This window comes from Colletes gigas, unplaced genomic scaffold, assembly GCF_013123115.1.
Source record: "Colletes gigas isolate AHSC1104 unplaced genomic scaffold, ASM1312311v1 Colletes_gigas_Sc00002, whole genome shotgun sequence".
NCBI classification, from domain to species: Eukaryota; Metazoa; Arthropoda; class Insecta; order Hymenoptera; family Colletidae; genus Colletes; species Colletes gigas.
Window position 1 is genome coordinate 3,395,976 of NW_025106631.1, and position 13,984 is coordinate 3,409,959.

Genomic DNA, 13,984 nt, shown 5'->3' on the forward strand with positions numbered 1-13,984 from the left:
TGGAAAAATGGACGAAGTTAAATTCTCAAGGGAAATTGATTTTCAACTATTTACTTAATAATAATACGCTTTGGATGTTCTGTATTGTTAAAGTACAAGCGTATCAATTATTCGACCATAAAACATACTTGTATCTTTGTTTTATTATCGAATACGCTGAGGTTTATTTTTTTTTTTTATCATCGAAGCTACATATACTCTTTTTGTAACAATAAATACGGTTACTGGTAGCATTTACGCGCGTGGTTTGTTATCGCAAAACGTTTCGACCGTTGATTTACGGCCCTCTTCAGTATGAGGTTACAGAAAAGTTTCTAAAACTAACAAATATTGAATTGCGAACGATCTTTCACAATGGAGGCAGAACTACGAAACGAAAAATAAAATATTTGCAAAAAACAAGACTCCCAAAACCATTTCATTCATGATGAACGATGTATAAATAATAATACTATTTTCAAGATTTTAATCAGGTAAACGATACGACGTTAATTAGTACGCATCCATAGGCGTATCGACGATTCGATCTGTACGTCGAATGCACGACTGAGTGTTTCGCGTAGAGAGAGGACTTATTTTCATTGGCGGACACGCGTCCCACCGAAACCGGCTCGTACCGAACTGCTCTTCTCTCGAATACGGATACAGAAACACACTGTAACGATCCCGGGTAAACCGTGTGTATACATGGCCACGTTTAAAACCCGACGAAACCTATTAGGGACGTTACGTCATTGCTGGATCGCTGCCTTGAATGAGCAGAATGCAAAGAGACGCTGCAACGGCGAGGAGAGGACGCTGTTGGGCACGATCACTCGTGACTAACTGCGAGATCAAGTTCAATATGTAGTCACGAATACCAATCAATACCAATTCGATATCTACAGATCGTTTCGTTAGACTCGAGTATTCGCATGGTGCGTCGCATATTATTCAATCAAGGTTCGAAATCTGAAATAATTACGCGCACGCGTACCATAGAATATCGAAAATGGCGAACGCTCTGCAAAGTTGTCGGATGCATTATAGGTTAATACTCGAAATGATCAATTCTCTAATCGTACAAAATACTGGTCAAATACACCTGCACTATAACCTAACCTAACCTACTGCAAAAGAAGAAAAGTACTGGTACGGTCAGACAGCCTTTTTGAATCACAGGAGTTTTTAACTATAACCTAACCTAACCTACTAACATAACCTACTGCAAAAAAAGTAAAGTACTGGTACTATCAGATAGCAGTTTTTTGTTTTATTTTAACCGCCTGGAATTTAACGTTTTTATTTCTACACTAGATTCTTGATGAAGATGTCGTTATGTCATTAGCCGTAGTTTTTTCCAATACCATGCATTCTTGCTGGGACTCGCTTACAACATGGAACCGAACCAAGAAACAATTCAACGATGCTATTCTCAGAAAAACCTTTCTAATTAAATGAAGATCGACGAGCCTCATTCCGAAACACATTTATAAGATTCCCGTTTCATTCTGTGCTTTTATACGCGTTGCAAAATGTTTTTCCTTGCTGTAAATTATGATCCTCGATTTAGCTATCATTAAATTTCAAGTTTTTTTGTTATCCTATTTTTTATAAAGATGGTTGTAATGTAGTCGGGACCACGTGTGTTGTGGTATCGTAAGCATTCAAATTTATTCACCGACGCGTTTCGACCGCCCGTGAATAATCAATCGAATCGGATACGGCGTCGTGAAAAACAGCTTTGAAGGTTAAGGGCGCTGGAATTTTCCATTCCGCGTGCACTTCACGCGGGAGAATTTTTTCCAACTTTCACCGATCGAGGAAGTCAGGATCGTACAATCGTCTCTCTTCAGGGTGAACGGGAGCAGCAACGAATCTTGTGGACAGGCTCAAGGTTTGCGAGAATACGGCGGAAGAAACCGTGTATGGACGTTGTCGCAGAAAAAATGCGAGTCGCCTAACAGTTCGCTGACGAAGGTGGCTCAATTTTTGGCTCGTATTCTCTCTTTACCGACGAACGATTCATCGACTGCTTTATCGACGTTACAGAACACGTAACCTACAAACTGATCCACTTCCGACCTGAGGATCCTGATATTTTTTTAACGAGGATGCAACAATGCATCAATTTATGCACAAAAAAAAAGTACTTTAAAATAGAACTCGAGTCTCGGAAGATTTTGACGATTCCCGACGATACATTTTCGGTTTCAAAATACAAACAAATCTTGTTACGAGTAAACAATCTTTTACGAGAAAACCATAGCCGGATAAATTTTGCGATTTCAAAAGCTCGGAATAAAATTATATTGGCGAGAAATTTCGATTCGTCAACGGGTAAAGATTTAGGAATAACACGAGGAAATACGTTTCCGATCGAACTGCGAATTACGTGATCACGTGTCGTGATATTTTCGGGTTTATCCCCTCGAGCTAAACCGAGAAACTACGCAGCTTGCCGGCGAAGTTAAGATAAATTCAACCAGAATATGTGGGTAGGGTTACCTCGCCACATCACACGTGATATATGGACAAAATATTTCGCCTATGTCAAGGTCGCTTCATCTGACGCACAATCTCTTCCATCTTAAAAGAACAAGCATCTCTGATACCTTAAGCTAACGAGCTTACGCTATTTCTGCCAGCAATTATATCAGTGACCTACGTCAAGACCGAACGTATTTAATTTACGATTACGATTTATTTGTACTTAACATCGATATGCTACGTACAATTAAATATTAGTTGAAGAATATGTTTTTATTCTGTTAACACGTTGAATGCCGTGGTGGTCACCGGTGACCGGCGTTGCAATACCGTTTAATTAGGTATGTTGTAAAATAACAGGTGCAATTATTTATTAAGGCGTGAAGCGTGGAATAAAAATAAATTTTGCGTGGTTACTGGTTGAAACAATTTGTTATAAAAATAACGCCGATATTATGGCGACCAGCGCCGGGAATAGACTGTTGCGCAATTCCAAAGTATCGAAATAAAATTTTTGCCACAAAAAAAAAAAAAAGAAAAACCCGATCCCGCCGAAACTTCTGCTGTAATCGTTCGTTGGCAAATCTGATGTAACTTTAATAGCGCATCGCCTTTATTGCGCCACGTGTCTGATCTAAGGAAACCGGTATTCTCGGAACCCAACCACCGCGACGGATCACAATGGAAAATTTGTTGGCACGGACGAGCAAAACTGACCGATCCTCAGTTTTCGACCGGAAAACCGTTATAAAAAAAGATCGATGAAACGATATTAACACCGATCAATTATTGCTCGTCGCGTATAATATCGATCTGATCGACTGTGAACCTAATCCTTACACCAGATTGACCCGTCGTTGAACAGAGATGGACAAAGTTCCAATCGAACGATTGATGAGCAATAAGACCAACTTACAGCAATTTTCACAGTTATTTAAGCTTCGTTGATACGCAGCTTCTTTTTCATATTTAATTACATCGAACCAAAGTACGTCGAACGCATAGAAGAAAAAAAAAATCTTCCAACGCATTCGAAGCGTTATAAATACTAATTGTTTCTTTGTCACGACGGGTGCAATCGACACCGAGATAGGCATCTGGTTTTAATCGTTATATGTACCTATGCGGGGTATTGTGTGTCAGAGGTGTCGTAGGTCGAATTGCTTGAAATCGAAGACGATATACGTTGTATCGTCTGCGGGGCTCGATAGACATTTTTCTAGAGGCTAGATAATTTCTTTCGAGCCACTCCCGTTTAAAATAATACTTTATACTTAGACTACGGATTGTTATGGAAATTCATATTTTGATTAATAGAATTAACGTAATGAGAGCTTTGTAGAGGGTTGTTTAAATCCCTAAATATATTAATTCGTATCTTGCTTCGTATCTTTTTTGAAAATTAAAATTTCCCATAAATGCATAAACATCCGCGGTCTATTTATAATCAATATGCGTATTTCTTTTGCTCCTGTACGTATTTTGGTTATTCGATATGGCGAATCGCGAGAAAAATGAATTCGCGACGTTGTTATGCGAGAAGCGGGCACCACGAACATCAAAGGGAAATAAATATGGAGGCGTCAAGAACGTCCGTCGACGTTGAATAATTTAAACAAGGTTACATCAGGTCCATGACGCGTATTTTCAACAGGATGACGAACGCCGCGCGACTCGATTATTGGCATCGATCGCAGAAGGTCGACGAATGATTCTACGGATGTAAATTCCCGCTGACGCACGAACCGATTAGAAAAGAATTCGATGCACGCGACGTGCCGATCGGTGAAAGTTTCGCTGTGCTGAAATTTCACCTAACGGTCGATTAACCTCGGGGGCCCTGAAATCTTTTTTCATAGAAACGATATCCCCTCGTCCTCGTTAAATTAAATAATTATAACGCAGAGTGTGTTTACCGATGGACGGACCTGTAAGAAAGATATCGTAATAAGAAAAATTTTTATTATGGAGAAACATACTGCAAGACCTCTTGTATCACGTTTGGACTATTAATCCCTAAAATTATCATATTTATCATCGTGGTGTAATAGTAAATGTCAAGACCTGTTCATTAATCTATGATAGCATGACCTGTATCTGACATTGAGAACAATCCAGAAACGTATGGGGGGTAACGAAGAAACTTTATTTTGTGAAACAACCATCGACGTCGATATCCGTTTCTTTATCAAATTCCTAAAAGATAGTAAAAATTATTAAGTTCTTCGACGATTTTATAAATTTAGTGACATAATTATTGTTCGTTTGTACGAAGTGCTTCGCGTGTCTCGATGCACTCGTCGCGGAGAAAATCGTACCTGCTCGTACCGAGGGACCGAATTCGACTCGCGTCGAAACGATGCACGCGAGTGAATCCGACGCCAGCGCCTTCGGCACGTGCTTACAACGTGCGTAGGTTGTGGACCGATCGATTTAGCTCCGGCGAAGTGCTAACTATGCGATAATGGCCAGTTTCGTAATTGCCTCGCAACGTGTGTTTTCCAACACGGGGTCCGCACGAATCGTGAACTCGTTTATCCTTCCTTTTTTTTTTTTCCTAACAAATCATTTTATTGCACCACGCTGGAATAGATATTAGCTATTTAGGGACAAACGGGATTGCGATGTACAGTTTTGTTAAAAGCGTCAACTATACCGTAAGATTAACTTTATTGTTATTGCATTCACTAACAATTGGAACGAATATGTTTGTCGGATGACCAATAGGCCAAACATCGATACGTCATCGTCTGTTAGTCACAAGGCTCCTTAGTCACTAAATCTAAGGGTCCTCCTCCACTACTATTGCTAAGACATATACAGGGTGTTCGGCCACCCCTGAGAAAAATTCTAACGAGCGAATCTAGAGGCCAAAATAAGACGAAAATCAAGAATATTAATTTCTTGACGAGGCTTCGTTAAAAAGTTATTAACAATGAAATTCAAAAATTTCAAATCGTTCTGGAAAAATTATTATCGGTTGCGGAGGTCAATTACAATCATTTTTGGTCATTATACATACCCCCGAATTCCTACACACTTTCGAGAAAAAAATTCCTTACCGAAAATATAATTAGGTGCCTTTTTTCAACGAGAAAAAAAAATTTCAAATCGTTCTGGAAAAATTGTTTTCGATCGCGGGGGTCAATTACAATCATTTTTGGTGAATAGACAGACCCCCGAAATCCTGGTCATTTTCGAGAAAAAAATTCGAGGTGTGAAATTTTTCGACAAAACTAAAAAATTTCAAATCGTTCTGGAAAAATTATTTTCGGTCGCGGGGGTCAATTACAATCATTTTTGGTCATTAGACATACACTTAAAATCCTATCGAGTTTCGAGAAAAAAAATAATTTTTTCCGAGTGATTTGAAATTTTTTAATAACTGTTTAATGAAGCCTCACGCAAGAAATTGATATTCTTGATTTTTGTCTTATTTTAGCCTTTAAAATCTCCCATTAAAATTTTTCCCAGGGTTGGCCGAACATCCTGTATACCTCCGGACCGCGGGGCCCAGGGCCTTAAGAGTTGAACAAGAAGTCTGCGGGTGTTACCGCCTTGTCCAAGAATGAATTTCCATTGCAAATTCCGTTATTCTTCATAGTTGAGTTCGGCACGAGTTCAACGTAAATGAATAAACTCTTATGATACAAAAGGAGCATTACTTGACCACCCGGATTCCAACATGTTTATCGTATATGCTTTAATAGAGATATTAAGAATCGTAAAAAGACACGTATACAGAGATGACTTGTTGGCTAGGCACCCACAAACTAAACGGTGCAAGGGTAAGGAGAGAAAGTCTACGCGCTGCCTTATTCCCTCCATAGAGGCCCGCTCTGACGTCACGCTACATAGTAGCAGGGTCTCCATAACCACGAGATATACACTTTTGTTCCATTCATGGCTAGTATTTTTAGCGTACGGTTACGCCAATGCCTCTCAGTCTTCTCCTATCCTACTCTGTCCCTGTACGACTCAGCCAATAACGACAATGCGTGTGAGAGCAGGCGTTGCTATTAAGCTACGGCCAATCGGCATGCCTAGCCATCAAGTTATCACCGTATAGTACCAAAAGTGTCAACCGACAGGAAGAGAAGAATGAAAAGACGCGGGCTATAAAACACACAGCGATGCCTTGGAAATTTGCCGGTTCCCCCCGGTTGTTCATGGAACTGGCATTCCGGGCGCTTATTTGTACGGCCACCTGTGTTTACGTGTTTAAATCTATCACAAGATACACTGGAAGAGCTAACTACCTTCGACCTGGAGCGTCGGTCAATAACCAAGGCACCACCGTGGTAAGATCGTCTTCTCCTGTAGAATATCTAATTATCTTTAAATAAATTTATTCAACGTTTTTGGACGAGCGTTATTTACGCTGGTATAGAACAATTTATAACTTACCAGTCGGGAAAGAGTTCGGAAGCCTCAGCAAGGATGTCCCTCAGGAGCGTGGTGGCAGGTGGAACGTGAGGTAGGATCACGGGTGCGAACACGCCGCATACGCCGGCGCCTCGTCCATGCCTGGCTTCGTACTTGCTCAGGTAGATCGCCAGGTAGCCGAGCAAGCGATAGTGAGAGGACGGTAGGCTGGACAGAAGCTCTTTCGTCAAACCGATCCAACGATCGCGATCGTCCCCATAATTCTCTGCAAGGTGCTCTCGTAAATTTCGCGTATCGTTTTACAGCGAACGATGGATCGTGCAGGATTAATAGAAAACGCTTACGAGCATGAATGGTCAGCAGCCTGGCAACGAGCGTCGACGGGACGACAGGTTGCGGCAGTTCCTTGAGATATTGGCGTAGAAGCGTAGCCGCGGTCGGTGGACACGCAGCCGCTTCCAAATCGGCATCGCCTCTTCTCTCGAAGGCTGCCCTCAGCCTCTCGGCCAATCTCGGGCTACCTCCGGACAGACGGAACACGGCGGCACTTTGGAATCCATGGGCCTCGATGTAACTGCACAGTCGATGCACCACGAACGGTACGCCCGTGTCTAGGTACGACTCCACCAGGTCCAGCCGCGCGCCGAATATCCTCGTGGATCCGCCGTTACGGCCCAGCAACGATATTGCCAGTACGCGTTTCACTTTCGCCAAACGGGACTCGTCCTTCGGTCAAGCATCGTCCAATTGTAATTGCGAAAATAGCAACGAAACCGTTTACCGTAAAAAAAAAAATATCGAGCGAACCGTTGAAACGTTTAATTTCATTTCAGCGATACGATCGAACCGATGCGAAAATAGAGGTTAGGAACGCAGGCCGAACTTTACGTATCTGTCGTTATACTTTCGAAGGAGAAAGAAATGTTTTTTTCTACACGATGACGTCAGCGACTCCAACGGTCGGTGCTCGTGCGAGCTAGAGCGGAACCGTCACAACAACTCGAAGGTTCCTTCTTCTCGGAAACGCGGCGTGACCAACGTTTATTTATTTCGCGAACGATATACTGTGTGGTCCGCTGACTTGGAAGTCCCGCGGGACGGCACAGGGGCGAGAGGAGTCCGGACCGCCCCATCTATCTATCTTGCTCCCTTGCTCTCAGCCAGTTCAGATGCGCGTGCAACTGCCGCGGCGAATAGCGAACCAGAGTCCGATGTGTACGTGGGAATAGGTGTATCCCTTCTACTTTTCTCGCGCTCCTGCCACACGGGACTTGTAAGTCAGCGGAGGACAGTACTTATTTAGAATTTCCTCTACGTTTATGAAACAAAATTTAATTCATGTATGATTATGTTTGGTTCGTACAAATTTTAATCCTGTAAAAACAAGCAGCGTAATGTAAAATATTGCCTGATCGCAGGGAACGTAAAGAGTTACCATTCGTTCGAAACCAATATCGATGGCGGAAAGAAACATTAATTAGATTTAAAGAGTGTATTACCTTGTCGAGTGCTTGTCTAGAGCGTGTAGGGCTCGTCGAAGATCCATGGTGGTGATGGTGATGGTGGTTGTGGTGGTGGTTGTTGTGGTGATGCTGATGATGATGATCTTGCTGAGGGCGTCTCATCCCACTTTGCCTACACCGCGACCCGCTGCCGCACTGATCAAACCGACAAACACCAGAGTTTTTCTCTACCCCCATTAAACGGACCACAGAACGGACAAACGAGCTTCTACTTTCACGCCCGGTCGGCTCGTACTGGAAACAACGGCGTTTCAATTACTGATAGCGACGGGACTGATGCGACACATATATTGATGATATTCAAACAATTCGATACAAAAGTGAACAACGATACTTTCCCAATTATTATTTTCTCCCTGTCCTTTGTCAATTAATTTCGCGTTAACAAGGAAAACAATTACCCGTTCGCGTCAAATCTGACGGTACAGGTTTAATTGCAAGAAACGAGGCATTTCAGCGAAATAACCTTTTCCATAAATTATGTTCGCCAAATGCGAATTCCATCCAGGGGCAATCTCTTCGACTACCCAGTGTACGTTTATTAACGGTCGACGATCGCGCCTCGAACAAAGGGTACCTGCTATATAACGTTTCTTCGTGAGTGGCTCGCGATCGATAAACTTTCTACGCGTCGTATTCTCATAATACGAGAGGACTGCGACAACGACTGCGTCCTCTAACTCGTGTAAATAAACCATCGAGCGTGTGCATCGAGCACAACGATCCCTATTGTCTGATCGCGACCGTTTACCGAAAACCGTCAGAACAATCGTTATGTGTCAAAGGATTATGGTCGGGGCTTGCGAGAGTTCAGAAAATAATTGTTTCAAACCGTTATACAGGGTGTTCGGACACCCCTGGAAAAAATTGTAATGGAAGATTCTAGAAGCCAAAATAAGACGAAAATCAAGAATGCTAATTTGTTGATGGAGCCTTCGTTAAAAAGTTATTAACGTTTAAAGTTCCGACCATACTGAATTTTTTTCTAGCAAATGGGTAGGATTTCGGGGGTAGGTCTATTAACCAAAAATTATTATAATTGACCCCCGCAACGGAAAATAATTTTTCCAGAACGATTTGAAATTTTTTAGTTTTGTCGAAAAATTTCACACCTTCTCGAATTTTTTTCTCGAAAGTGGGTAGGATTTCGGGGGTAGGTCTATTCACCAAAAATGATTGTAACTGACCCCCGCAATCGAAAATAATTTTTCTAGAACGATTAGTAATTTTTGAATTTTGTCGAAAAATTTCACACCTTCTCGAATTTTTTTCTCGAAAGTGGGTAGGATTTCGGGGGTAGGTCTATTAACCAAAAATTATTGTAATTGACACCTGCAACCGAAAATAATTTTTCTAGAACGATTTGTAATTTTTGAATTTTGTCGAAAAATTTCACACCTTCTCGAATTTTTTTCTCGAAAGTGGGTAGGATTTCGGGGATAGGTCTATTCACCAAAAATTATTGTAATTGACCCCCGCAACCGAGAAATAATTTTTTTCCGAGTGATTTGAAATTTTTTAATAACTGTTTAATAAAGCCTCACGCAAGAAATTGATATTATTTTAGCCTGTAAAATCTCCCATTAAAATTTGTCCCAGAGGTGGCCGAACACCCTGTATAAATGTTCTGGTCGAAAACTGTTACGAAGAACTTCGATTCGGAATAACTGTTACACATAACCTAAAAGATCGAATTATATGGTATTTATGAACGTTATTTTTTGGGTTCTAAATACTTGCTGTTCTCTACGGTCAGATCGGACAATGTCACATAGCAACCGATCGAACAATTGTTTTTAAGTTTTCAGGTTCTTAAAACGTGACTCAGTTTCAATTTGGTTGCCGACTGTTGGGCGAACGCGTAAAAACGTTCTTGATTAAAGTAAAATTGACACCCCGGGTATAGTCCTTCGTTAACTCGAAATAGAATTCGGTTACGACACCTGCCGATCGTCGACTGGCGGTATCCGATTTCTCGTCGTTAAACGAGGGTCTAACGTGCGTGGAAAATTTTCAGTCAACCACCGAACATCGCTTGTCCGTCGCGGCCGGCGACCGACCAATGAGAACGAAGCTTTAGAAATAAGAATTAACTCACAATGCACTCCCTCGCGACCCTCCACAGATTGAAATAAACGGAGTTCAGCCTGGCAGCTTATCCTCGCGCTACACCTTCCGCAAGTTTCTCTTGGCTGGTTATCGTCGATTCGGGTTGGCTGTCCTCGCGATGAGTCGTCTCTTCCTTTCATACGTCACCGATCACTTATCGAGCTACGAAGTCTCGATCACAGGGAGCTGGGGGGGGGGATCGATAGATGAAGAGAACGGACAGAGATTGTACGAACGTAGTAGGGTAAGGAACGATGTCTGTGGGGGAGGGAGGGGGAGGAGGTAAATGGTTCACGTGGACCAGGATGACGGGGTTGCTTGAGCACGAAATTCTCGATTTGAGAATACGTCGGCGAAGAAGTGTTTCTTCGTCGACGACGTAGTCCGCGCGGAACCTCTCTCAAATAGTTTTAAACTTTTAAGCCGACGCCGGCAACCGATACGACGTTAAAATGGGAACGTTTGACTCGATTAGTTTTGGGTTCATATCCCTATCACGGCACATTGCATAGCGGGCCCTTTCTCTGAGGCGAAGGGCACTGCCTATGGCTGCTTCAAGAAGTGAGTCGACACCAGCCGTAGCGTAAGCATCGAGGGTCAGGGCCGGGGATGAGTTTTAGGTCACCACTTCGCTTCTTGCCCTGGCATGGTCCACGTGCTTCCCCGAGCTTTTACCGCGTCTCCTTTCTGAAATCACACACGAACGATCTATAAATTTTGTCCCGATACGTTGTTTTGTATCAGCAAAAATGACGAAGATAACCGGATGTGCAAGAGAAACGCTCTGTACAAGGGTGTTCGATCAACCAGGGAAGAATTCTAATAGGAGATTTTAGAGGCCAAAATAGGACGAAAATCAAGAATACCAATCTATTGATGGAGGCTTCGTTAAAAGGTTATTAACGTTTAAAGTTCCGCCAGAACTGAATTTTTTTCTCAAGAATACGCAGGATTTCGGAGGTATGTCTATTCACCAAAAATTATTGTAATTGACCCCCGCGCCCGAAAATAATTTTTTCAAAACGATTTGAAATTTTTTAGTTTTGTCGAAAAATTTTACACCTTCTCGAATTTTTTTCTCGAAAGTGGGTAGGATTTCAGAGATATGTGTAATGACCAAAAATGATTGTAATCGACCCCCGCAATCGAAAATAATTTTTTCAAAACGATTTGTAATTTTTGATTTTTGTCGAAAAATTTCACACCTTCTTGAATTTTTTTCTCGAAAGTGGGTAGGATTTCAGAGGTATGTGTAATGACCAAAAATGATTGTAATCGACCCCCGCAACCGAAAATAATTTTTTCAAAATGATTTAAAATTTTTTTTTCGTCTAAAACTTTCACACCTTCTTGAATTTTTTTCTCGAAAGTGGGTACGATTTTGGGGGCATGTGTAATAACCAAAAATGATTATAATCGACCCTCTCAACCGAAAATAATTTTTCCAGAACGATTTGAAATTTTTTATATTTGTCGAAAAATTTCACACCTTCTCGAATTTTTTTCTCGAAAGTGGGTAGGATTTCAGAGGTATGTGTAATGACCAAAAATGATTGTAATCGACCCTCTCAACCGAAAATAATTTTTCCAGAACGATTTGAAATTTTTTAATTTTGTCGAAAAATTTCATACCTTCTCGAATTTTTTTCTCGAAAGTGGGTAGGATTTCAGGGGTATGTGTATTCACCAAAAATGCTTGTAATCGACCCCCGCAACCGAAAATAATTTTTCCAGAACGATTTGTAATTTTTGAATTTTGTCGAAAAATTTCACACCTTCTCGAATTTTTTTCTCGAAAGTGGGTACAATTTTGGGGGTATGTGTAATGACCAAAAATGATTGTAATCGACCCCCGCAAACGAAAATAATTTTTTCATAATGACTTGAAATTTTTTAATTTTGTTAATGAAGCCTCAGTCAAGAAATTGGTATTCTGGATTTTCGTCTTATTTTGGCTTCTAGAATCTCCCATTAAAATTTTTCCCAGAGAAATATTTCACACGTGCTCGCATCCAACAGACAGAGTTATCGTTTATCAATTTTAAAAAATAGGAATCGAAATTTTGGTTAACCAAATTCAGATGTGAAATGAAAATAAAAACCGATATGTTACCAAGGAATAAATGTTTCTCTATTGTAATAATTTATTCGAAATGAACTTTTTTTTGTAACGGTGGTAGCGTTCTGTTAGCAACAATTAACCTTAAGCTTCGTGAATTTTGAATGATCCGGAACGTCTTGAACGTTCGACATCGCGAAGAATATTCATAAATTCTGAATTCTCCATATATTCTTTAATCAACTCTGGTGCAAAGAATTTTAGGTAACAAAAGATTATCCCTTTTTCGATCGAACGCGATTCGATTGAAATACCAGTGGCTGTTACCGAGCGGGACAAATGCGAATATTTCCTCCGTTCCAGAACTTTCCTCGGCGCAGAACTACGCGAACGTGAATCTACATTAATTGGTTGGCGAAGAAGTTTCAATTCGCTAGCAGAAATAAACTACGATAAGAATATCGTTTACTCGAGAGCGTTTTCGTAGAAAATAACTCGTATCGCCAAATCATAATTAAAAAAAATACGTTAAATATTTACGTTACGAAGGGTCACTGGCCCGATGCAATAAAAAACAATTCGTTGATTGATTCGACGTCGCGACGAAAGTACAGTCGATGGAATCGACATACGAAAGGTTCGTTTCGATTACTGGTGTACGGTAATCGATGTCGGTTGACGCAACAAACGTTCTTCTCCTCGAAGTCCTTCTGTTCGACTGTTCTCATTCACCTATCTTCGAATGTCACTTAACTTGTGACTTCACTGTCGTTTCCACCGACCATACCCCGGCAAACAATTAATATTTCACACGGCTGAAACGAAACGTGCGTTTAATTCATCCTACGGACAGGTACAGTGAACGGGGAAACTAATTTTCCCGTGAGGAGGTTTCGTCACAATGGTGACACGACTGGCGTGCAGCGCGACACACCGCGGCATTGTTTACTTTTGGTAAAAGCAGAACGAAAATAATGTCGATCGACCAACCAGCCCGTGTCGCCAAACGTGCGACGTATTTCGCGCAAAATTAATAAACTACGCATACTGGATTCACCTATGTTCAAAAAAACACGTAGAAGCAACACCGTCGCGTACTGCGTGTCGGTTATACGACGTAAGGCGAACGCGAGAACGCGAACCAGGCGAAAGAACGGGAAACCGAAATCACGTAAACAAACTAGGTAGCCATTCGTACACCCGTGGCAAAAAAATGAAATACTTGGCCGCAATAAGACGGACGCACGATATCGTCGGTAACGGAAAGTTCGCAATATTTGAAACTGCACTATCTTTAGGGGGACGAGTGCACATCCACTCGACTAGATTCCTCTGCACTTTTTTTTTTTGTTATAAAAATTGAACGCAATAACTTCGTACACATCTGGTTTTCGGTTGCGCGACCAGACATTTCCACCGAGCGTACGGACAGATTTCC

The 13,984-nt window shown here is 41.4% G+C and overlaps 1 protein-coding gene across 6 annotated transcripts in view; it reads right to left on the reverse strand.

The window, feature by feature from the left end:
* LOC122398304 (protein FAM13A) overlaps window positions 1-13,984 on the reverse strand; it is a 30,836-nt gene that overhangs the window by 14,517 nt on the left and 2,335 nt on the right. For 3 of the 6 annotated variants that reach the window (XM_043398050.1, XM_043398066.1, XM_043398034.1), the window contains exons 2-5: window positions 10,477-11,174; window positions 8,355-8,612; window positions 7,200-7,581; window positions 6,877-7,120 (exon numbers count right to left, since the gene is read on the reverse strand). In XM_043398050.1, the coding sequence (XP_043253985.1) occupies window positions 6,877-7,120; window positions 7,200-7,581; window positions 8,355-8,555 (827 nt within the window). In that variant the 5' untranslated portion in view covers window positions 8,556-8,612; window positions 10,477-11,174. Of the gene's footprint in view, window positions 1-6,876; window positions 7,121-7,199; window positions 7,582-8,354; window positions 8,613-10,476; window positions 11,175-13,086; window positions 13,337-13,603; window positions 13,978-13,984 lie in introns of those variants that run through there. The other 3 variants (XM_043398058.1, XM_043398041.1, XM_043398075.1) reach the window with 3 other exon arrangements.